At 49.2% G+C, this 26,155-nt stretch overlaps 1 protein-coding gene and 1 long non-coding RNA gene across 3 annotated transcripts in view; both read right to left on the bottom strand.

Annotated features, from left to right (window-relative positions):
• The window catches only part of PTK7 (protein tyrosine kinase 7 (inactive)), a 100,619-nt gene that overhangs the window by 61,997 nt on the left and 12,467 nt on the right, over window positions 1-26,155 (bottom strand). Inside the window, exon 1 of one of the 2 annotated variants that reach the window (XM_050951181.1) lies at window positions 16,680-16,892. The exons of the other annotated variant lie outside the window; for it this stretch is intronic. Coding sequence (XP_050807138.1) covers window positions 16,680-16,839 — 160 coding nt within the window. The 5' untranslated portion in view covers window positions 16,840-16,892. Of the gene's footprint in view, window positions 1-16,679; window positions 16,893-26,155 lie in introns of those variants that run through there. 2 annotated transcript variants of the gene reach the window in all.
• LOC127049899 (uncharacterized) lies at window positions 20,998-23,791 on the bottom strand. The gene is made up of 2 exons (XR_007774101.1): window positions 23,040-23,791; window positions 20,998-21,733 (listed from the first exon to the last, which is right to left on the bottom strand). It is a non-coding gene; the product is annotated as an uncharacterized LOC127049899 (long non-coding RNA).

The raw sequence follows: 26,155 nt of genomic DNA, 5'->3' as shown, positions 1-26,155 counted from the left end.
TGCACTTTAGAAAGTCACTCGTTGCTGGTCCAGAAGAGCCCACATTTCTAGCTTTTAGCACAGGGGCCCACCTATTCTCCATGCCTCTGAGGAAGGGGAGACCAAAGGCATTTCAGAGGGTTTCAGCTCCGTAAAATGCTGTGCTAGTATATTATTATCTGGCGGTTACTGAAGGAGTGTTACAATAATCCGTTAATTTAATACCAAGGACATCCGCAGGTTTAGACAATCTGTAGTTAGTGTAAATCAGTCTCCAGGGGAGCGATAGCCTATTCCCAAATCCACGGCCCAGAAAAGCACCTCTGAGTAACTCAGCTCAAACCCAGCCCAAGCTGCTGACTGAACTCTCAAGCAGCAAGGCTACCTTTGAGCCACTTGTCAGATAGCTACGTGCCACCTTTCCACTCAAACAGAGCAAGGTCTCTCTGCGGGCCTGGAGATGCCAGGATGGAGAGCCAATGGCCTCTACTTTCAAAACTTACCTTTACTATCAATCGATTGCTTATAGGGACAGGGGAAAGTTGGGACATTCAACTTCAAATTCGTGTTTGTTCAGTATAGAAATTTAAAAAACTATATTAAAAGCCACAAAATCAGTGAACAGCCAGAGAAGCTAGTATTTCCTGTGCTCATACATTATTTAATAAAAGGATGCTCTACTGCTAAACATTACTGCATTTCCGCCACTCTAAAAATGGATAAAAGCCATTAGCAGTAGGGATATGCAAACAGGGCACTTTCTGAAGTGCTTTTACAAATCAATAGGTGGGCAGAACGTCTGCTCCAGTAGTCTGATAGAGCCCAGTAACCAATTAACAGGAGAACCAAGCAGAATTGATGCTCAGTGATAGAAATTCACATTAAATTAAGCATTCCTGAAAAACAAGTGCTTCCCTCATTACAGCATCAGCTCATTTGATCACCAGGACGGCTGGAGAATTAATCATTTCTATTTCAGTAACTAATTTACAAGCAGGAGTAGTATTGAGATTTGTTATGCATTTGGACAACACTTGGCAGCTGGAAATAACTCTGTCCTTTCCCATAGCACAGACACTTTGTAGACCTCCCTGTAATTTTCTGTAGGCATATTGCCAAGCTCTTGGTTTAGATTCAAGGATTCCTGGAACAACTTCTGAAGCTTCTGATTAAAGCAACCAGATTGGTCCAGACACACATTTGGTTAAAAGTGCCTAGACAGGATCAGCACAACCGGGGCCACAAGGGGACCTTGCTGATATTTCATAGGGGATGAGGAGTGGGTGCACAGACAGAACAGTTTGTTGGTGGGTGAACTGAGCACTGCAGGGGTGTGACCAGTCTCCAGAGCTGCTCACAGGCAGCTCTGGTGAAGGAATATTCACACCCGGGGGCCTGAGGCTCACAGTACCCCAGCTGGGACTTCCTCATGACCCTATATGTTTAAGTAACATTACAGCTTCCTTCAGGGGCCTCCCCAGGTTCCAGCTTTCCAGACTTGTGCTGCAATCTTCTCACGTACACTCAGCAGCACAAACACAACCCTTTCCCACCCCTCTGAATCTCCATTGGTTCCCCAGCTTTTTTCTGGGTCCCACTCCACGCCCCTGTCCTCCAGATCCTGGCTCCAACCAACCCCATGGGCCCTGTCTCTCTACTTCCTCTTCTGCTCCCTCCCCACAGGTTCTTTTAATGACCCACCACGATCTCAGCACCAAGCGAGCAGCAGGCCAAAGACTGCTTTGTTCTCCACATGCCTGCTTTTTCCTCTCTTCCCTGCCCCACCCCCCTTTTGCTTATTTACCCGTCCACCTACCCAGTCCTGAGAAGGGAAGGGAGCAGGAAGACCAGCCCAGCTCAGGGCCAGCTCTGTTCCCGCCTGTGAATGTGTTGGCCCAACCCACCCTGACCTGAACATGAGTGCCAGCTCCCCTTCTCTCACAGCCTTTTTTGCTCTGTACCTCAGGTCCCCATCTGTAAAACGAGGATAATGTCCCCTCCTCCTACGTCATGTTTGTGACGTGCTCAGTGTAGGAGTGATGAGCACCAGGGAAAAGCCCCAAGGGAATTAATAACTCTGTCTTCAGAGCAGAGGCTAAAAAGTAGCAGGAAATAAGGCCGGGATCACACACTGAACAATAAGAACAGAACAAAATATTGACTGGCACCATCCACTCCGCGCACACAACGAGGCACAGGCCTGTGAAAACCTGTACTTGATTCATTGTGTAATTAGAGACTGTATCATAATGCATATGGACAAAGGGACTGAGGCTGTCCAGGCAACCCTAATTCCGGCAGTTACTTATTTTTGAGTGCTTGACTTTGCAATCTAATAATGTTCTTGCAATGGAGTCTGTGTGTAATTTCATACAGTTTTAGCATGTTCCCCCCCGCCTTGTTCATCTCTTCAATCTGACTTTACAGAAGAGCTTTCCAGACCTCTGATCATTCTTGTCACTTTTCTCTGAACCCCTCTAGTTCTGCAATAACCATTTGGAGATGGGGTGGTCAGTACTGCACTGTGTCCAGGAGAGGCCTCACAGCTGACTTATATAAAAGTTAATAGTACAAAGAATATGATAATACTATCACATTCATAAGCGCTGACTCTGTGGGAGCTCTGGGGAGCGCCGTATCCCTGGTTCTCCACCTACCTCCCAACACTTCCCCCAGCAGCTGCCAAACAGCTGTTTGGCAGCATGTTGGGAGGGAGGGGAAAAAGCGGGAACTTGGCGCGCTCAGGGGAGGAGGACGGGAAAAGGCGGGGCCAGGGCAGGGATTTGGGGAAGGGGTTGGAATGGGGCAGGGAGGGGGCGGAGACTCTGGGGAAGGGTTGAAATGGGGGTGGGGCAGGACCGCATGGAAGGGGTGGAGTGGGGGTGGGGCCAGGGTCGAGCACCCAGGGGAAAGTGAGGAAGTTGGCACCTATGATCACATTCCTTATGCACCTGTATGTTTGCTCTTTGATCTCAGCTGGGCACTGAACAAGGGTCTCCACTGAGCTGTCTCCAGTGACACCCAGCCCCCTTTTGTGAGTTGATGCAGGGAATTTAGAATCCTGCCAGGTTCACAAGGAGTTTTCCTTTTCCCTCTTGTATCCATTACTTCATATTTGTTGACACTGTATTTCATTTACCACTGTGCTGCCCATTTATCCAGGTTAGTTAGTTCTCTCTGAAGTTCCTCACAGTTCTCTGGTCCTGAGTAACAAACTACGTGTCCTCTGCAAATTTTGCTCTCTCTCTCTCTCTCTCTCACTCCCCTTATTAGACTGATAAGTAACAGAGGAATTAGTGTGGCTCCTTAGGTCACAAGTGTCAACTTTTTGCCATGATGAAAGCTGACCATTTAATCCTACTCATTGCTTCCTGTCTCTTACCCAGCTATTGATCCTGGAAAATTCTTTGCCTCTTCCCTTAACTGCTTAGCTTCTTTAGTAGCCTCTTGTGTGGGAACTTATCAAGGCCTGTAGGAAATCTAAATAAACTATGACAACCTATTCTGCTCTATCCAGTACTGTACTGACACATTCAAAGAACTCCTACGATTAGTGAGGCCCTATTCTTCCAGAATTGGTTAGACCCTATCATATCATGATCTTCCAGGTATTCTGTTGTTCTGTTTTTAATTATCATTTCAATCAATCAAGCAGATACATACAGGTCTAATTCCTCAGAGCACCCCTAGAGCCATTTTTAAATATAGGTACATTTGGTGCCCTTTAGGCCTCTGGAATAGTGGCTGTTTTTAATAAGACTGCCCACTTTTGGTGTCAGCTCAGCTATTTCACACTTGAGCTCCTTCAAAGCTCAGGGATGGATTAGGGAGGACAGGTGACTTACTGCACTTTAAAATGATCAATTTGCTCCAGCACCTCCTCTTCTGTCACCTCAGTCCCTCACAGCACCTCATCTGTGTTACCAGGAAGGAGAGATTCTGGAGAAAGAATCTCTCCAGCGTTTTCAGCATTGAAGAGTGAGGCAAAGAAATCCATGAGCTTCTCAGCAAAAATACATGTTTATTTATGTATCTATTTATTGGCTTCACTAGAGTCAGATTCCCAAGTTCTGAGTGATTTCTGTTTGGGTTAAATATCTCCCCTGGAGCCTGCCACGTAACCACGCTGGCTTACTCCCTGCCTTCCTATTTCCCTTTAGCTCAGTCGGACGCAGGTCTTGTGAGACAATTCCTGTTTTTTCAAGTAGCATTCAAGCCACATAATAAAGGATTCTGCTTTTACTTTTAACTCAGGGCCTTTTTCAGGAGGCTCTTCATTTTCTGAAATCTCCCTTTCTCAAGTGTCACTTTTCAGTACGCACCTGCCCCTGGGATGTTGACTCTTGTGGACATTGTTACTTACTGGCTCAGCTACTGTCACTTATTGCATTTGTCTTAGACGACACACAGGAGCTAAATTGAAATCTCTCCTCCTAGGTGTCCTAGAAATAGCTATTGTAAGAAGCTGAAAAGCAGTGAGCAATTGAAACCAGCTATATGTTGGTTGGACAGCCCAATGGGACAGCTTCTAGGTGGACAGCTGAAGTCTCCTCTTATCATTTTGGTAGATTTTACTGCCTCTTTTTGACCTTGTGCACCCAGCTTCCTTTTCTTAGCTGGACAGCTGAGAGTTTAACTCACCTAATACATTCACATGCCTACACCGTGGGATTCACGTCCATCAAGGGTATGTCTACACTACAAAATTAGGTCGATTTAACAGAAGTTGATTTTTTAGAAATCGATTTGATACAGCCGTTTGTGTGTCCCCACTAAGCGCGTTAAGTCGGCGGTATGGGTCCACAGTACCAAGGCTAGAGTCAACTTTCAGAGCGTTGCACTGTGGTAGCTATCCCACAGTTCACGCAGTCTCCACTGCCCATTAGAATTCTGGGTTGAGCTCCCAATGCCTGATGGGGCAAAAACATTGTCGCGGGTGGTCCTGGGTACATGTTGTCAGATGACATACCACGGCAAGCATGGAGCCCGCTCAGCTCACTGTCACCATATGTCTCCTGGGTGCTGCTGGCAGATGTGATACTGCAGTGCTACACAGCAGCATCCCCTTGCCTTGCCGACGGCAGACAGTACAATACAACTGCTAGCCATCATCGTTGTCCCATGGTGCTCCTGGCCAACCTCAGTTAGGTTGGTCAAGGACACCTGGGCAGACATAAGTGCTCCTGGCCGGCCTCAGTGAGGTGGATCGGGGGCGCCTGGACAAGAATAGGAATGACTCCAGGTCATCCTCTTCTTTAAATTTCATCTAATGATATTCCAGGCAGGACTGAATCTCCATGCCAGCTGGAGGCTTCGGCCTCAGGCTGCTCTCCCAGTCGGTAGTACTGCGCGGTCGCACCTACCCCAGCCTACCCCTTGCTCTCATGGCTCATGAAGCCTGGACAGTAGTAAGGAGCAGTTCAACTATAAGCTGAGCAAGTGCATAATGGTGGTAGAATGTGCCTTTGGACATTTAAAAGCTCACCAGCACAGTTTACTGTCTCAGTTAGATCTCAGCGAGACCAATATTCCCATCGTTATTACTGCTTGCTGCGTGCTCCACAATATCTGAGAGAGTAAGGGGGATAGGTTTATGGCAGGGAGGGAGGTTGAGACAAATAGCCTGGCCACTGATTACGTGCAGCCAGACACCAGGGCAGTTAGAAGAGCACAGCAGGGCACGCTGTGCACCAGAGAAGCTTTGAAAACCAGTTTCATGACTGGCCAGGCTGCGGTGTGAAAGTTCTGTTTGTTTATCCTTGATGAAAACCCACTCCCTTGGTTCACTCTACTTTCCTGCAAGCCAACTGCCCTCCCCTCCCCACTTCGATCTCTGCTTGCAAAGGCAATAAAGTCGTTGTTGTTTCCAATTCATGCATTCTTTATTAATTCGTCACATGGGGAGATAACTGCCAAGGAAGCCCGGGAGGGGTAGGGGAGGAGGGAAGCACAGAGTGGGGTAGTTATAGGGGCACCCCTTAGAATGGCATGCAGCTCATCACAGAAGCGGCACGTCTGGGGCTCTGACCCAGAGCAGCCGTTGGCCTGTCTGGTTCTTTGGTAGGCTTCATGCGGCACTGTGCGGGTCCCTGTTATAACCTCTGTCCTTCACGCCCTTGGAGATTTTTTCAAATATTCTGGCATTTCGTCTTTTTGAACGGAGTTTGGATAGGATGGATTCGTCTCCCCATAAAGCGATCAGATGCAGTACCTCCCGTTCGGTCCATGCTGGAGCTCTTTTGCAATTCTGGGACTCCATGGTCACCTGTGCTGATCAGCTCACTACACTGGCCAAACAGGAAATGAAATTCAAAAGTTCACGGGGCTTTTCCTGTTTACCTGGCCTGTGCATCTGAGTTGAGAGTGCTGTCCAGAGTGGTTACAATGGAACATTCTGGGATAGCTCCCAGAGCCCAATACCGTCAAATTGCATCCACACTACCCCAAATTCGACCCAGCAGGGACCAGGGCCGGCGCTTCCAGTTAGGTGACCTAGGCGGTCACCTAGGGAGCCAGGATTTGGGAAGGAGGTACAGTGCTCCAGTGGACCACCCGTAGGCGTGCCTGCAGAGGGTCCGCTGGTCCTGTGGCTCCGGTGGAGCATCCGCAGCCATGGGACCGGCGAGCCAGCCCTGCGCCTAGGGCGCCAAAAACCCTGGCGCTGCTCCTGACAGGGACGATTTCAGCGCTAATCCCCTCGTAAGGGAGGAGTACAGAAATCAATTTTAAGAGCCCTTTAAGTCAATAAAAATGGCTTCGTTGTGTGGGTTAAATCGATCTAAGGCTGCTAAATTCGACCTAAATTCGTAGTGTAGACCAGTGCCTAGATTCAACTGCATTGTTGTCTCCACTCGGTTTTTCATCTCACTAGATTCCCCAGAGTCTGCCCTTTACACACAGCACCGCTCCCACAACTCTTTGGACGAGCATGGAACTGGCCAGGCAGTCCACAAGGTGAGGGGTCGCTGAAAGGGGAAACTGAAGGCCGGTCCTGTGCTCTCCACAAGTCATATCTAAGGACTGGAGCCCAAATGGCCAGAGATGACCCAATGCCTTTTTACCGTTATTCTCTCTCGGCCTGTGGCAGCTGGGGTCAAGAGAGTACTTCGTCCTAAGGCAGGGTGAGGCAGCTAGAGATGTGACTCAGCATCTGAATCCTGAGGACAAAGGAAAGCTCCTGAGCTGTGGGAGCTTCTGTCTATCCCAGCGACCGCACATCTTCTCCTCACACGTGTGGAAGGGCCTCTGGTTCTGTACTGAGGACATCTTCACAGTATTAGTTTGTGCTTTTGTTGAGACCCCGCAAACGAAGAAGCCATGTGTCTCTGGTCATGAATCTTACAGCAGAGTGAGGCCCCATGTGCAGCTTGCAGGGAGTGCCAGGTAACTAGCTGGCTCTTCTAGCTAGCTTCTTCTGGTGCTGGAGATCTCTTTCAGTTCTACCCAGGATCCCCAGATGTGGCACAAGAACCAATGCGAGAAAGGCCACATCCTGGAGAGCCTGGCATATAATTCCCCCCATGGAGCTCAAGAGTACTAAGAAGCTCTTATGGGAGCTAACGAAGGTCCAACAGTCAGTATATGTTGAAACCCTCTTGTTCCAGATGCTGTGCAGAGGCCCCTCAAAGCCCAACGGTCCGGTGTCAGATCCACACAGCTCCCGGGCCAGGAGTCCCATAACAAAGTGCTTCCCCGACCTGCTGCGAGAGGAGTAGACACTAGGACTAGCATGCAAACATAGGCCCCAGTGCGTCGAGGCCAATATCAGGAAGACAAACAGTAGGGAGATCACATTAGAGGTCAGAACCATAAACTCTCATGCCAAGCTCTCTGGATCTAAGCTCTGAACCAAGGGAGGATGATTTCTTTTTCCTTTGGCGCCAAGCCAAGGGTGCCAGGCCTCCCCGCATTTTGGGAGATGGTGGGTCCAACCGCTCAGCATCAGAGCAAGTGGAATGAACTGCCTGTGATGTCTCCAGCATCACCATGTCAGTACCCTTCCTGAGCCAGTTTAGAAGAAACGCTCAGACTAAGCAGCTTGCTAAGCTGTGCTATTGTATATCCCAGAGACAGCTATTCAGTCCTCCATTCCGGACTGGGGCTTGCGCGCTGTCCTTGGCCCATAGGATGAAGCGCAGAGCCTGGCAGAAAGTTTCTGGGAACTTAAGCATAGGCACACCCATGAAGACTCCTTTCAGCACTCCCAACCCCTTCTCTCTCGTCATCAATACCTTTCAAGGACTTGGGAGCATGCAGAATACTTTAAACACTGCACCTCCGCTGGGTAACTAGCCTGTTTCGTCAGGACTCCATTTCAAAAGTCACAGGAAAAGCAGGAATGTGAATGAAGAAACAGTAACTGATTAGAAATGTCTATTTTCTTTGGCCTAGGCTGATTAGCACAACTCTTAACTGCTGGGGGAAACATTTTTCATATTTAGGAGCTGGCCCCTTTCCACTGCAGTCAGCAGTTTAATAAGCATTTGAATGATCCGTCCTCTGCAGTGCTAACTCCATCCTGCTCGCATGAATGTTTCATGAGTTCTGAAGGCAGGAAACTCAGAAAATCAATACGGGTGCCTTAACGGTCCTCACTCTTCTCCGCTCTCAGTAAACGCATATAATTCAGCAACAAAAAACACTCCCTTAAAGCAACCTAAATTGTAAACCTGAAATTGTAAAGCTATTTTCTAGCTTAATTCTAACACCATGCACCTCATGTCCCTCAGTGTGAACCACACTCAAGGATGGGTCCTTAACTTGTGTTAGTGGCACATGGTAACACCCTCATGAAGACAGGGCAATTTGTAGTTTTCACATACATTAAGAACATGCCCTTTTTCCCTAGAGAAGAGACACCCAGAGAGAGCCATGAAGCACAAAGAAGGTACAACAAACACAGCGTGGAAAGCAACAAAGACACTGGCCAATCAGATCCCAATTGGCTTGTAACTGTGACATCTCTTACCACAGCTGCTTGTTTTGAAGTCAAAGCGTTTCTTTGTACTCTTAAGAGACTAACAACCCCTAACAAGAGGGCTGTTTGCTGATGGATCTTAAATAATAGGGTATGTGGCTTACACATTAGCTTTACAACAACTCTGCTTTCAACAGCAATGATTAACACTCCGCAAATTACCAAGGGAAAGATTGGATACAGTAGCTAACTGGTCTATACCCACCTTTGAAGACAGAGTCAGTCCTTAGCGGATGACAAGCAGATTCCCAGCTGATGAAGCTTAGGGGGGTTGGGTTTCTCTTCTGGATAGATCGACCAGTAAATGAAGGTGTGATTAAGCAGGCGGGTTAACAACTAGAATACATAACCAGGCCCCCCAGCAGGATTGTTCTCAGAGCCGGAGATAGGCATAAGCAGACTAAGCAACTGTTAGGGCCCCGAGCAGCTCAAGGGCCCCCCCATTAATTATTAGTATGGGTTGTGGGGAGAGCCCCAAAATATTCCTGCTTAGGGCCCCCAATGGGCTAGCACAAGTCCTGATTGTACTTGGGCAGCCACCCCATGCTGCAGTCCTTGCTGCCATGTCTTCACTGCTACTGTTACCAGTGGTGGACAGATCACGGTTGGTGCAGGTAGGCTTACCCGAACTACAATCACATTTCATTTGCTGTGCAGACATATCCTTAGTGGAACTGCATTCATGGCTCATTTTCCCCTTTGGGCAGAGAAAAATGGATCTGATTTGCCAGCACCATTACAGCCGCCTGCGCAACTAATTATTTTGAGCTCTAGGCTCAATAGGATTTGTACTGTAGCCAATTTCAGGATACAGGTCTGTCTCATCTTATGCGGGGATTCCGTTCTGCGGTTAGTGCGTAAAGCGAAAACCACGTATAGTCAAAATTACATTGAGTTGAATGGCGGGCGGAATCACCAGCACTACAGAAACAGTATTTAAATTGTTATTTTTCTCTATTTTTTTTTGTTTTTGCCAACCGCGTAAAGCTGAAATTGCGCATGTTAAATGCGCGTAAGATGCGACAGACCTGTACATCTTCGCACTCGGACCTAGGAACATCGATTCCAGGGCAACTAACTACTTGATGCAGCGATGACAAAGGGAGCAGAACTATCCAATGGTTATTCAATTTGCTAGCTATCAAGGTGTCTTGAAAGCAGCAGTCTATCGGTTTTGCGTTGAAGTCTCTGTGCAAAATCCTTGGGAGCCATTCCTGTTCCACAGATTTAGAACAACCAAGTTAAATGCAGTCAGCCTTTAGTACCTGGAATTGGAGTGAAGATAAAGAGAGATTTAGGCCTTGGCTACACTGGCACTTTACAGCGCTGCAACTTTCGCGCTCAGGGGTGTGAAAAAACACCCCCCTGAGCGCTGCAAGATACAGCGCTGTAAAGCCTCAGTGTAATCAGTGCCGCAGCGCTGGGAGTGCGGCTCCCAGCGCTGCAAGCTACACCCGTAAGGGATGTGGTTTACGTGCAGCGCTGGGAGAGCTCTCTCCCAGCGCTGGCGCTCCGACCACACACACACTTCAAAGCGCTGCCGCGGGAGCGCTCCTGCAGCACTGCCGCAGCAGTGCTTTGAAATTTCAAGTGTAGCCATACCCTTAAATACACTCAACAGTTCAGTCTCTTGAAGTGTGTAAAGTATCACACTGCATGTTAAAAAGGCTTCAAGCTGCCCCTTAAAACTCCTCTGCCATGATGCTTATAAAAACTTAACAGGCCACTAGTGTGCCAAGCCCACTGCCTACCAGACTCACCGACTGACTGTCTCTTGTTTGCCCCCATTGGCCGGCTGTGTCTATTGTCTATGCGGGTGATTGCCGCTCAGGTAGGCATAGCCACACTAGCCGCGAAGATGGGGTAGCGCAAGTTTGAGTGCAGGCTGTACAAACCCACCCTGGATATATACGCACACTGCTAGTGTGCGCCGCTGCAGTCACACCTCCCACTGCAACGTAGGCCTCCCTTCGACTGAGCTCTCCAGGGCAGGGACCAGCCTTTGGGTCTGTATGTCCAGCCCCTAGAGTAAGGGGATTTGGTCCACGACAAGGGTTCCTAGGTGCCATGGTAATATCATTCCCTCTCTAGCTGGCAGGCAAAAGCCCACTTACACCAGACCCACGCCACTTACCTGTATACATCTCCTACAAGGACTACAACTTTCTCAACCCACAGCACACACTCTCCTATATGCCCCAATGTCAGCCCTCCAGTTCACCAGTCCTTTATAGGCCAGAGATGCCAATAACTCACTTCCTGCATTCCGAAGTAAGACAACTCAGCCTCTCTCCTCCGCCCTAACTTCCTACGATGACCGAGCGACCACAGTACAGTGCATTTCATTCTGCAGCTAGAGGTATTCCTCAGTCACCACTACAATATGAGCAGCCACCCTCTATATGAACTGGAATCCCAGTTATACCTTCCACAGCCACATTCCTGATGCAATTCGCAAAGCCTAGCGTCCAGACAGAGCTCTCAGCTCCCCTTTATCCGCCTCTACTGCACACAGCTCAACCCCCAGAGTACGCCATTCTAATCAGGGCCTGGGCTGCTTTGGCACTTAAGTGCCATCCACAATGTATTCCAGGGACCAGACTGTTTTACAAGGACCCGTCTAGACAATAGCTTCAGGAAATCATGTTGCTAGTAGAGAGAAACCTGCGTAGACTGAGAACATTTTTAAAAATGATTGTGGAAAACCGCTTTCAAATTGAAACAGGCCGGCACCAGGCAGCAAAGCCACAAGAGCAGAAACGGTTTTCAGGAATCAGTATTGAGAGTCACGGCAGAATCCACCCCAACTGATTGTTTTCAGACCGTAATCCGCATTCCTTGTTGTAAGAATAGGTTTGATCATGCCTCAGTGTAGGCCTACAAAGAGCAATCACTGACCTCCTATGCATGGTGCTTTTGGAAGCCTTGTGAATAAAGTGCTAAAAAAATATAACTGATCAGGCATAACATGCAATTCTCAAACAGAAAAGAGCATCAGTCTACCCAGTGCAGGGGCCGGGAGAACACTTCCATAATGGCTCAGGAATCCGTTTAATGCTAAATGAAAGAGTTCTCGTTTTTGTACATAAACTTGGGGAAAACATTTTCACATTAGACCGAGAAAAAAAGCTGGCACGGGGAGTGGAAGTATGAAGCTGGAGCAGCGAGCACTCAATGAAAAGCATATGCACTCGGGGCTTGACTGCCAACTCAAACTGATGCCTTTGTAACAAAGGCCACTTGTGTTCTCAGATCTTCCCAAACTGTTGGGAGTCGGGCAACAGAGCTTAAAGAAAGCTGCATGTCAGTGCTGAACATCTATCCCATACTGCCAAGAACTTATGTAAAACAAAGAAGTGGTCACGATACTATCAGACTCCTCATAGGTTTTAATCCCTGAATACCTGCCACAAATTCAGCAGCATCACCAGGCAAGGGAAGCCGGGAGAAGCTGATCCTTAAACCATGTTGACAGCTTATAGTCAAGTTGAATCAAACACCACTAGGTAGGGAGGCAATGCTTCCACACATACTAAGGATGACTCCAGGTAGTAGGTGCCCCACTGTGTGTGAAACGGGGAAAGAAGTCTTGCATGGAAGCTGCTGGGGCTACTGAACACACCAATACATGACACCCTTCATAGTACCATAGCACCGTTGTTGTAAATTGGCGTGTGCCTCTCTAAACTATCACACTGGTTTGTATCATGCTATCAAGTTAACTCTAATAAGTAAAGTGCATGTGTTTACTGACCGGTATTCCACATAGGAGTATTTTAGAGATGTGCATTAACAGTTATCTGCTTACAGTAAGACTGCATGAAATCCATGGCGTCTGGCCTACCTACATCTCTTAGGGATGTGAAAAACTCAACCCCACCCCCGAGCAATATAGTTAATGGGAGACAGAGGATGGATCACTTGACAATTCCCTGTTCTGTTCATTCCCTCTGGGGCACCTGGCATTGGCCATTGTCAGAAGACAGGATACTGGGCTAGATGGACCTTTGGTCTGACCAAGTTTGACCGTTCTTATGTTAAGCCAACCTAACCCGGCAAGTTTCCATCCTGATCAGTGCATCCTTCGCCATGCATCTTGGTTTTCCCTGCTTTACAATGGGGAAGTGACACTTTGGCCACGTCCACGCTAGCAAGTCGTTGCACTGCGGTACCGATGCAGCTGCGCGCTGTACGATGGCTCATGTAGCTGCTCTAAGCCAACGGGAGAGAGTTCTCCCATCAACACAATTAAACCACCCCCAACGAGCGGCAGCAGCTCTGTTGGTGGGAGAAGTTTTCTTGCCAACGTAGCGCTGTGCACACGAGCACTTACCCGGGCAAAACTTATGTTGCTCAGGGGGACATAAGTTTCATATCCAAGAGCAACATAAGCTTTGCCAGCATAAGCTGCAGTATAGACATGGCATTTGTTAATGAACCCTTCCATCAACCTTGCTACCACGTCTGAGAGTGGTGGACTAATTACAGTGATGGAAAAAACCCTTTCGCCAAAGTAGGAAGCATCTACAGTACAGCGCTCTGACAACACAGCTGCAGCGTAGACACAGCCTATGTTTCTGAGGGACACGTTAGTGATGCAATTCCAAAGGCTTTCCGAGGCTGGCTTTGAGTATCTATCGATCCTACTTTACTACTCAGCTGCACTAAGCAGAATTTTGGAACTATCAAAATCCTCAAGTACAGGGAATGGCAGATCAATGACTGCCAGCGATGTGTCTCCCCACAGCTTTCTACAGAATCCTTCATAATGCAACTGTCAATTCCCCACTGTAAAGGAGGGGAAACCAAGATGCTCAGGAGAGGTTGCATTGATCAAGATGGAAACTTGCAGATGCTACTGCCCATGCCAGAGTCAGATTCCCATTCGTGGACACGGCGAAGTCTCAGACTATTGGTGAGTTGCCACTGTATGCCACGGTGGACAATGGTTGGGTATCCCAACGCAGACGGATAGCCTGCTCTTGTAGAGCCAGCATCCGAAAGCCAAAGCTGCCCATTATTCTAAGTGGGGTAACCTGGAAACCCTAATCAATCCCTCTTCCTAGAAACACCCAGCACGCAAGTATGCAGCACAGCTAGCTGCCCCAGGCACAGACATTCCAGTGGCTGCTGCACAAAAATAAGGCTCAATGTTTTCAACAGATGAAGTGCCAAACAGCTGCTGAACCTTTCCAATAAACCAGATACCCTAACCTGAAATGACAGCTATTCTGGTTAACAGCAGTGTTTCCTGCATGGCCAGCCAGAAAGTGCCACGCTCCAGCTTTGAGGTGATGGGCAATGGTGTGCTTCCTCTCCAGCTTTAGCCAGCAGCAGCAAAAGTCACTCTCATCTGTTTACAATGTCCACTGGTATCAATACAAGAATATGGGCCCCTAGCCTTCTCATTCTTCAACCCTCACTGCTTCCTAGGGGTGTGTAGATTGGTTCAGAGACCCACATGAAGTGGGCCTGTATGACCAAGTTGGGATGAAATCAAAGCTGCAATCGAAGGCCTGGACTACTCTATGGACGTAAGCTTACATTGATCTAACTCTTCACTGTCTTCACTATAACATTGCTCCCGCCAGTGTAAATCACCGACTACAGCAATTTAATGACTGCACCCTTAGGTCGATGTAGTTAGGGTGGGGCAGTGTCCATGTAGACACTGTTACTTACATCGCCTGTTGGTTGTCAGGGCTCAGAGTGGGAACCTGCCCCCAGCCCCAGGGCTGACAACCCTAGCCCTGAGCCCCAAGCCTGGCTCAATTTCACAGCAGGGAGCCTACCAGCAGGGCAACTGACCTCACTTTCACAGCTTCTATTTTTTCCCACTTAGTTTGGGGCTCCCGCTGTCAGCCCTGGGGGCAAGGGAACTCCAGCTGCGAGCCCTGCCCAACTGTCAGTGCCTCACAACGCCCCACGTCAGTCGGTGCAGGCGCTTCTAGCGTGCACGCACACCAACAGGAGGAGGGCAGCATGGACATCAACAGCCGACTTAATTGCTGTGGTGGCTGCAGGTCGATTTAACTTAAGTCAACCTAATTTTGTAGTGTAGTCAAGCCCGAGGTGTCAGTCTCAGACATGAGACACAAAAACTGGCTGTACATGCCCCCAGGCCAGCACTTGTCCTAAGTGCTGCTAATCAGGGAGAGAAAAACAGGAACAGAGCAACAATGGTGTCAGTAACAAACCGGCCACTGCTGCCACTGTCTTTCCTTTGTGAAAAAGGTCTCTGCAGCCATGTGTCACTAGCAGATCCTCCAAAGAGCAGACGGGGGAAGGGGATGGATACATACAGGGCTGACGCCGCCAAGATTTAGAGAAAACATTGCTTTTAAGAGCTAAGTATCCCGCACTTCGATCACCATATACATGAAATGGAGGTCCAAGAACCCTGCTTCCCAGACAGTCCCACAATGCATGGGATTACCAGGCTGACAACTGTTTCTCTCTCTCACACACACACACTTTTGCTATTTTAAAAGCAGCCTAAAACTAAAGTGAAAGTTAACCCACTGGAGCCAGCAGGGCAGGAGGCGTTCACCACTGCAGTGCCCAAGGAAAGAGGCAAACGTCCTGTCACTTGGGGATTCTAATACTGGACAAAGGCTGAGAAAGAAGCCCAGAACAGGCACCAAGCCTACCCTGACCCCAGCCGATGGAAAGGCCTGTCTCACCTGTCTTTCCCATACCCGGCGTCTATGGCCTGCTGGGTCACAACAAGGGGTAGACAGTTGGTTTCAGCAGCTAAGCTTGTTAAGGCCAATGAGATGCAATGGCTGCCATAATTAGCAGCTGGCCAGAATGCCCAATCAAGGTGGCTGGGTTTACCCCTGACTCCCTGGGTTGTGGTGGCCCTTCCTGGCAGTACCACTGCCCTTGCTTAGCACAGCTCCGGGGGATTATGATAACATGCCACATGACTAATCTTCGCTCCAGGTCCTGGTGACTTGCCATGTCCCTTTAGAACCCTCCTTCTGCCCAGGTGAGACAATGGCTCCATCTGACATTCCTCCTCTGAGAGGAAGGATGCAATTACTTTCCTGCTCTTCCTCCTGCACTTACAGCAGCAGGATCAGTGACTCTCATGCTCCTGGCTACACATTTCCTCAACAAAGCATTCCCCATGACCCTTAGTTAAGGGCTGCTTAGTTAAGATTAGCCAGTGCCTGACGCATGCAGCACTTCACTAGAGAGAGCGTTCTCAGAACTGTGCTAAATAATCTCCACAGACGCCTTAAGCCAACTGTAAAAGTAAACAAGCTGGTGCCACCAAACCAGTAACTCCATGACACACGATACAACAGACAGTCACAGATCACAGCCTCTCAGACACACAACCCCGGGAGGGGGGGAAGGGGGGGTTAAAGCCAATCCCTGCCTGCGCTGAGCTATACTTTGCCTTCTTGACAAGCTCTCACACTTCTAACTGCCAGTGGCACATCAACACCATCCATCATATACTCTCTGCTTCCACCCCATCCTCACCTACCCCTCCTCTTCGCTCTCAGTATCCAGCCTCTGACACTATCATACTGGAACCATTGGGGTCCAGAGCTTTTGCAGTGGCCTCCTGCAGAGCAGCTAGGCTACCCTGGTTCGATACTGAAGCTAAAACTTGCCCGGCGCTGGTAAGCTCTAGGTCTGTGCACCCCCACTAGCCATTTTGCATTTCTGCTGGGTTGTGCAGATAGGGTTGCCACCATATGGGGTTTACCTGGACAGTCCAGTTTCTGGCTTCTGTGTTCAGATGCCATTTGGGGTTGCCAGGTGCCTGGTTTTCGACCAGAAGGTCTGGTCAAAAAGGAGACCTGGCAGTGTCCGGTCACAGGACTGGACATCAAAAGCCCAGTTACTACAGGGAGACTCCGGGTCATCAACACGCGCCAGCCCCTTCTCAGGCTGCAGCAACTCCCGTCCCAGCCCCGGAGCAGAGGGAGCCTAGTTGAGGGGTGAGGAAGGAGGTGGAGATGATCCAGCAAGTGACAGAGGGAAGAGCAGGGAGAGGAGCGATCGACGGGGCGGGGCCTTGCGGGAAGAGACTGAGCAGGGGTGGGGTGCCCCTTTTCTCTAAGAATAAAGAAGCACTGACCTTGCTTATTTCCCGCCCTGATCAAGCCCCCGCCCTAGAAATGTATAAACCAATTGTTATATTCAGTTTTGTACAGACAGTCGAACTATGGCAAAAAGGGATACATTACTGGTCAAGATAGTCTGATAAGCTGTTTTAATATAGAGCAGTCACTTGCTAAATGAGACCAACTGCAAAACTATGAAGGTTGTTTCAAAACAATTATGAATTGAAAAATTCCATTTTAAATATTAATGTAGCCGAGTCTGCTCCTCATCAAGACAAGAAACATCTCACATACACATTATCCTTCCTCCCCACCAACGCAGAGAGACTATATGGGACAGGCTGAGAGCTGCACGTGACCATCCGCCATTAATAAAACAAATGAAGGGGCTGCATACAAAAAAAACAATGGCCCCTAGACCAGAATCCTCTACACAGCTGAAAATCACTCCTGAGGGTCATCAGTAAGTTGACAAGATCCTACAGAAGTTCAAAAGGTCCAAGGGAGGCCTGAAGATGTGCCCTTGCCTGAGAACCCAGCAAGACTGGCATCAGCACTCATGGCACTTCTTAGAAGAGAAGTTGGATCAGAGTCTGAACAAACAGCCTGACCATACCATCAAAAATTGCAGTGGAATTTCTCTACAAATACACGTGGCAGATTCAAGTATCAACAAAGAACACATTTGTGACCAGGTCTGTCCACTGCTCAATGAGCATTTGTGTGGAGTTTATGAATACCCAAAGCCCAAGCCCACTGCTAACATGAAATATTTCACATTTCAGCACCAAGAGCTAGGCTTCAAAAGCTGGAGAGAGGCAGGAGTGTTTATTCATGGGCTGGAGCTAAAGATCATGGTATTTACTTATGCCCACGTGTGCTTGGTGGAGTCCTGCTTTGATCTTGGTGATTCAAGTAGCAAATGAATTGTAAGCAGAGTAGGAAAAATCCATGTACAGCTTTACCACTAAATATTTGTCACTGATATCTTGCTGTTTTTCAGTTCAATTTAAAGAAAGGTGCTGTCAGTTATGCCTGGACGGGGCCCTGAACTTTCCCCTACTGCCCCAAAGTAAACGAGGGCTTTTGGCTGTGTTCCACAACACAATTGTGTTCCTACAATTCCAAAAGCCCTCCCAGAATGTACTGAAGGACCCTAATGTCTCCAGTTTAATTGCTCTCCATTCCAGCCATTAGGCTAAACAGAGAGCTCAGTTCAACATGCCGCTCCAGTCAAGAAAGCACAAGATGTTCGTGTGCATCAAGGAATGGTAATGGAGAACACTACAGAACATACTGTGGTACACTCTCTGCTGGATACTGCCCGCAGTACTAGCTCAAACAGTAGTGAATGCGGTAAGTCCTAATACCTGTGCTAGGAAGGCCAGACTAGACCCTCAGAAGGGTCCCTTCAGGCCTTGAAATCTGTGAAGCCTCAACAGGGGCTTATCACCATTGGACAGGTGGGAGAACTGAGGCAGAGAGAAAGGGTCTGTCTACACTGCAATGTCAGTGGGACTCAAATCAGCTGGTCCTGGGTTAGAGAACCCAGGGCCTGGGCATCAACACTGATTGTTAACCTTAGGTTAATTATTTTCTAACCTTGGCTCGAAACCACAGCTCTAGTGTCAACAATGCAGAATGCAGACCTGAGCCAGACCAACCACATCCCAGACTCCCTGCGCCCATCTGAAATGTGGCCGAACTAGATCTCTGACGCAGTGCACAGTGGGAAAACTGGACTGGCCAACTCTGCATGTTTCATGAACAGCCTGCCACAAAATCCTGCCGAGCTGTGTGTGTGCCCAGCTACTGGAGGAACCAACATGGAGGAGGCACCTTCTGAAGAACTTCTCTTCTCAGGAAATGGGCAGAGCATCCATGAGATGCCAGTGGACGTTTCTGTGGTGTTTTCTGGCCCATCAGCAAGAGGAGGCAGCAGCAGAATAAGTGTACCCAGATATGGAGCTGCTCATTACCCTCACTATGTCCATGGATGCCCCCTACGTAGCCCGGCATGTCTGGAGCAGAGCCACAAACACAGACTAATGGGATCACACTGCCATGCACACCTGGGATGACCAGCCGTGGCTCTAGAACTTTTGAAGGAAGATAGTTATGTTGCTGGAGCTTTGTGAGCAGCTTGCCCCCATCCTCCATCATAAAGATGCACACTTAGGCTACCTTTGCCAATCAAGGAGCAGGTTGTTAAACTGTCTGGACGCTGGCTACCCCCAGACTGCTACAAGTCCATTGCAAACCAGTTTGGTGATGAAACACTGATGATGGACAAAGTGGTAGTAGAGGTTTCTGAAGCAAACAGGTGTGTAGTTTGCCCCAAGGTGGCAGACATAAAGGATATTACATAAGAATGGCCCTACTAGATCAGACCAACGGTCCATCTAGCCCAGTATCCTGTCTTCCAACAGTGGTCAGTGATAGGTGCCCCAGAGGGAATGAACAGATCACTGTAATCATCAAGTGATCCATCCCCTGTCACTCATTCCCAGCATCTGGCAACCAGAGGCTAGGGACCCCATCCCTGCCCATCCTGGCTAATAGCCTTTGATGGACCTGTCCTCCATGAATTTATCTAGTTCTTTTTTGAACCCTGTTATAGTCTTGGCCTTCACAACATCCTCTGGCAAAGAGTTCCACAGGTTGACTGTGCATTGTGTGAAGAAACACTGCCTTTTGTTTGTTTTAAACCTGCTGCTCATTAATTTCGTTTGGTGACCCCTATTTCTTGTGTTATGAGAAGTAGTAAACACTTCTTTATGTACTTTCTCTACACCGGTCATGATTTTATAGACCTCAATCATATCCCACCTTAGTTGCCTCTTTTCCAAGCTGAAAAGTCCCTGTCTTATTAATCTCTCCTCATACAGAAACCTTTCCATAACCCTAATCATTTTTATTGCCCTTTTCTGAACCTTTTCCAATTCATATATATCTTTTTTGAGATGGGGGGCCCACATCTGCACACAGTATTCAGGATATGAGCATACCATGGATTTATATTCCTGAAGAAACTGCTGGCTTTGAAAGAATGGGGTTTCCAAACTACACTGGGGCCACTGATGGATTCTTGTGCCCATGGTTTGCCCACCTCAGTGAGTACATAGATCATGAAAAGCACTGCTACACTCATGCAGGCCCTCATGGACCACAGAGGGCGATTTATGAATGACAACATGGGTTACACTGGAAAAGTTCATGATACCAGGGTTTTCCGCCAATCAGCCAGTCTACATTCATGGACAGGCTGGGACATTATTCCCACCAAATGACATCATAAATGGAGTCACTGTCTCACCGGTATTCCGGGGAACCCCACATATCTCCGTTTGCCTTGGCTTATAAAACTGTACCCTGATTTCAAAGGCCCTGACAAAAGACAGTTTAATTACACTCTCAGCAGGTCCAGAATGGTGCCTGAATGTGTTTTTGGCAGACTGAAATCCCGTTTGGATGCCAGTGTCATCAGTGCTGTTCATTTCCTGTGCCCTTACAGTCTTGTAAATCCAGAACTTAGACATTTCCCCCTGAATGGGCCTGTGACCGCCAGGGGCTGCAGAACTGATACAGAAAGGGTACCTCCCACTGCTGGAGCTGGCAACAGAGTCAGGGATGCTGTGTGCTCCCATATTAGACATGCATGGCCCAATGGAAGAGGGGATATAGTACCTTTGTGAATGTGCTTCTGGGAGGGGTGGGGAATGTTGGTGTCAGACAATGCACTTATGAAAGACATGACATGTTTGAAATGGGTAGAGGAGTTATTCACATGGTGGATTGATGCAAGGAAGAGACTGAAGTATGACTTGCTATAGGTAACTGTACCGAGGGACAGTCTTTGCATACTAATTCCTAATTGTCCATGATCAGTTGTTTACCTTTATTATTTTCAACACACACCATGTGATGTGAAGCAGTGACAGAAATAAACTTTCCAGATAAAATAAAGACATTTTTATTTGTAAACATAAGGAATTACAACATTCTCCCATTGCCAGGCAGGACAGCTGCCATTACCAGACCTAAACCCCAGTAACATCAGACCCTACAGAAAAACAGAGTGCGTCAACAAGTGCAAACAGTGGAACCAAGGACAAGCCAGAAAACCCCCACCCAGGCATAGCCCTGGCCCCCTATTCTCCGCTCCCTTCATTCCCTGTGCACATGGCACTGTGGAAAGGGGTCAATATGAAAGGCTGCATGGGGCAAGGTTGCCCTGGCCAGCCATTCATGGGGCCTAACTCCATGGGCCACCCAACCATGGAGTCTTCCAAGCTGCTTCAGGACTGTTGCTCAGGGTAGCGCACAAGGAACTCAGGTTGTGGTCTGGGTGATGCAGCAGGCGCCTCTACTCTTGCAGTCATTAGTGATATGAGCCACTCAAAGGGCTCTTTCTGCTGAGCTCTGTCCTCCCTTCCGGGAACTGCGAAGCAAGTAACTGCTCCTGCACTGAAACCCCATCCTCAAGCTGTGCAGCCCGCCTGAGCCTTTCCTCTTGCCCTGCAGCCTGCCTTTTCTCCAGCTGCACGTCCCTCTGTGTCTTTGGTACGGGGCCTGCTTGCTGGCCCTCTCCAGAACTTCATCATGGAAACAATTCCTCCTGGAACAGTCCATGCAGGTGTGCTGGCTCAGGCTTCTGCCGTGCAAGTGCTGTAGCCAGTAGAGAGCGAGGAGCCTGGAACAGGACAAGACCCAGACAGTTACAGTCTCCAATAGCTCACTGCAGGAACACAGAAAAAATCCTTGTGGAATTTCAAGGACATAAAATGATACTGCTACACACTGAATGCCAGTATATTGTGAGAAAGACGCTTCAGGCCACAGGCACTCCCTGGACACAGCCTGGTTAATTCCATGCAAAGCCACATTTTTCATTTGAGAAAACTGCAAAACTACTTGGGTTTGGGGCCAGGGGGGCTGCCATCAGTGGCTGTGCTACAAAAGCTTTTTCTATCATTTCAGGCCTTCCACATTTTGGGGGACATAACAGTTCCTGTGGTGCCTGATTGGCAGAGAGAGGTTATTCCAAGCTGCTGGTGGGAAACCTGCAGTTTATGCAAGCAAAGGATTCAAACAAAGTGACTAAGCAGCATATCGATGAGTGGAGTGGGCTGGTCAGCTACCAAGGAAAATATGCCCTAAAATATGCCCTATCTAGAGCAGTGGTTTTCAACCTGTGGTTCGCAGACCCTGGGGGTTCACAAAAGGTTGTCGTTACCATAGAACAGTGGTTTTCAACCTATGATCCGTGAACCCCCAAGGGTCCCCAGACTTTGGATATTTTAGATAAAGGGGTCTGCACTGCCAAATTTTTAAAGGGTCCACACATGAAAAAAAGGTTGAAAACAACTGATCTGGAGTTCCTGCTTCAGGAAAAGTTTGCAGAGATCAGCACCCAGGATTAGGCCAGAATTCATGAGGGAATCAATAGGTTGCTGCTGCGTTAGCTTCCATGGCTTACCATTATGGCTGCATACAAACACACAGAACTCCTCCCCAGGCATGGCATGATTCTGGGAAAAATTACAAACCCCCGTCATATTTGGGACAAGTGATTCCGTCACCTGCAGACTACATGGACTACCCTGAATTGAAATGGACTAGATTTGTAAATGGAACAGATTACCACTCCCACAGTCACTGTTTCCAGGTGGCTCAGCAGACCACCTACTGGTTACAGAGCAGCATACCTATAAGCATGGCAATGTGTGCTTAATTTTTAAGAAACGGGAATGGCCCCAGCAAAAATCTGCACCTTTCCAGTAAAAGTTCACTGCAAAGGTGTTCCTCACTGTTTGCATGTCAGCTGCCATTTTGAATTCCACTTGGTGGTGGGGGAGATGGAGGGAGGACATCAAGGCATTGGCATACCATCCTCCATTAGCGGATACACATTGCTAGCCGGGGCTTCTCATAACTTTTGCATTGGTTCCTAGAGTGGAAATCCCTCCCATTCCTATATTAATAAGCCAGAAACTTACCAGGCTCAGGGGCAGCTTCTAATCCCTTCTTCTGCCTGCTCCACTGACGGCTGTTCCTGGGAGGGGCATCAAACAGCTGGACCCATGGTTCAGAGCCTACTCTGGGGCTGCTTTCAGTAACAGAGTGATTTTGTTGTCCCCACGCGGTGCCTGCTGCTAGCTCCCATCAGTCCCCATGCTGGATTCTGGGATCAGCAGGACACTGTCCCAGCCGAGTAGGTCATCATGCACCACCGTTGGTTTGATGCTAGGTTTACTGCCCAGCATCCAAACACCTCATCAGATGGGCATAATGTCGGCAAGTTGCCCACCGTGTGGTTCTGGTCCCTGGTTTTCCAGTACTCACTATTCAGCTGCTTATCCCACTGTCTGCACTGGTCACAGGTCCAGAAATTTGCAGCACTGCCAGCTGCTCAGCTATTTGCTGGTTTGTGTGGTGTAGTGAGGAGGCCTCACTCCCCGTGGAGCCTGAGAGGGACGAGCTAGAACAGGCGCGGCAGGGGGCGGCGCCACCACCACCTGTCCCCATTCCCCGGAAGTCAAGGGGAGGGACAGGAAGTATAAAAGCACGGCCCCGGCACTCAGTTGGAAGGAGGCTGCTGGAGAGGACAGACGCTGGTGCCCGAGCTCCCGCCGGGCCCAGCCTGCCCCGTGCTCGGCACCCGGAGGAGGGCTGGCCCGACCTGCCCCATGCTCGGCACCCGGAGGAGCCGCCGGGAGTTCCCTATGCCCGGTATCCTGAGGAGCCCATGGTCTGGGACCCACCGGATGGCGCCGGCGGATGGCAGGTACCCAGTGAAGGGGAGACTGGAAGTGGCCCAGGGGCAGCCAACCCCAGTCAGGCTGGGGATTCACCTGAACCAATGTCAGTGTGTTTCGGCCAGGATCCCCACTGACCGCCAGCGGTGTTAACCGGTACTAGGGCCCCGGGCTGGGACGCAGTGGAGAGGGAGGGCCTGCGTTCCCCCTGCCACCCTTCCAAGGGTGGCAGACTCCCCCTCCCCCTGGCCTGAGGAGGCCATTCAGATTGGTTGTTTGCTCAGCCCCTCCTGAAGGGCCTGAGCCCTGAGTCGCTTGCTGCCCCGCCGAGCCAGGGCCTGGGCTTTATACACCTGAACTGCGTATTGCCCTGCCCTCCCCCAGGGCCTGGGCTTCTAGACTGTTTGTTTATTGCTCAGCCCTGCAGCAGAGGGCCTGAGCCCTGAACTGGCAGTATATTGCTGCTCAGCCCTGAGACAAGGGGCCTGAGCTCCCCACTGACTGTATCCTGTTGCGCCGCCTTGCCGCAGAAGGCCGGAGCCCCCAAGTGATGGTGTACTGTCGCTCAGCCCTGAAGCAAAGGGCGGGCCCCGGGCTGACAGAGTGTGGCTCCCCTCCGCCCTCAGGGAGGGTTGAGCCCCGGTCCCACCCTTCTACATGTGGTTATTCCTGTCACTCTTACTGAAGTCTGCAGTTATGCTGGCCTCCTGCCAGAAACGTACCAAACTCTGGTTGTGTTCCCCTGACCATGGAGCAGCATGATTTGTTCAGTTGCCATTGCAAGCAAAGAAGGCTCTGGTGGTGCATTTGCAGCTTGGTGGTCAGAAGTCAATGGAAGGGCTGCTTCCATTCTCAGTAGCATAGATGCAAAGTTCTTGGGCTAGAAAAGACAAAGGAGGTTGGCCCATAGGATTGTGGGATACTTTTTGGAGGACTCCCAGCACCTGAGTTGGGGAGACTGTGTCCACACTGCAAAGCCCCAGGGCTTGAACCCTGGGTCAGCACGATTTTAGGATAGATGGAAGGGGGGCTAGGCTTGAGCCTGGACTTACACTGCAGTGCAGACACACTGTGTGGAGCAGCGAACTGACCCTGGTCTTCTGAGTGCCAAGCTAATGCCATAACCACTGGGCCACCGTTCCCCTGGGGCAGAGAAAGATACCACACATTTCAGCTGACTGTGACCATTCCACTTCTGGGCCCTTGAGTGATTCTCAAGACTCGTACTGCAGGGCAGGGCTCCCCTGGGCCTCCTCCACACAGATGGAGATTAGTTTGGAACTGGCATTAGCAGCTAGCTGAGCTCTGTGACAGAGCTGAAGTGGGGGGGGGGGAAGAGTCTAAGGCCCCCTTCCAACAGTTCCACTGGCCTCCTGGCATGAGAAATTCAGCAAGACCGAGAGCAGTGCCAGGAACCCTGAGATACCTGCCCATCCAACCATGGTCTACAAGCAGTGCAGGAGCTCAAATACAAAGCAGATCACACATGAGGCACAAGGCACACCATCAAAGACATCAGTTTAACTCTAGCAACGCATGTCATGTCAGTGAAACTTGTGTGTGTAGATGGTGCCTAACATTGAACAAAGGAGGGAGTAGCCAATAGGCTTTCGTACAGAAACCTGGAGGTCGGAGCCTCCATCTCCAGAGGCGAGATCAACACACAGGCTAGGACAAAACACAGTTACCCTACAAGTTAACCAGAAGCACCACCAATGGACCTAGCCTCTAGAACTGAGCAGCAAGCTGGGGATAAGGAATTATTGTTTCTGATTCAGACCCTGTGGTGGGAGATGTTTTATGGCCTTTATTCAAACTTCTTCACAAAAAGCCCCCTGAGCACTCTGCTCTGACACACTGGTGACCTGCGAGGTCCAAGGACGCACATCATGGTAGTATGTAGAGCCAGCATACCGAGATCCGGATACTATATACCGCCTGCTCTCCGAGACCCAGTCTTTGCCTTCTACCTGCCTGCTGTGATAAGTGAAGGAGAAGTTTTATTCACCTGAAGAAATACCCCAGAGATCTGGATGTTACATATTCTCTGCTTTATCCAGCAAGGATCAGGCTGGGCTGAGCTGATGGACACACGCAAAAGGTGCCAGAAGGCTTCACACTTAAGCTGCACAATCTAGGAGGAAGACATGACTCCACATCAGGGTGTGTATTCCTCGAAAGCTGCAACATGCAGTGTCCTGAATCGGCTCTTAGTTGTTTACAACTAGGCCAATCTGATGGGCAGGTTTACATATTTTTTAGTTTGTGTTTTAAAAAAATTGACTGAAAATGCAAACAATTTAAGACTAAAAAGAGGCTGAGTGAGATGCAATAGTACGGAAGTTGTTCATTTGTTT

Source organism: Gopherus flavomarginatus, chromosome 4 (assembly GCF_025201925.1).
Source record: "Gopherus flavomarginatus isolate rGopFla2 chromosome 4, rGopFla2.mat.asm, whole genome shotgun sequence".
Lineage (NCBI taxonomy): Eukaryota > Metazoa > Chordata > Testudines > Testudinidae > Gopherus > Gopherus flavomarginatus.
The sequence above is the reverse complement of the archived record's forward strand: the minus strand, read 5'-3'. Positions and strand labels throughout refer to the sequence as shown.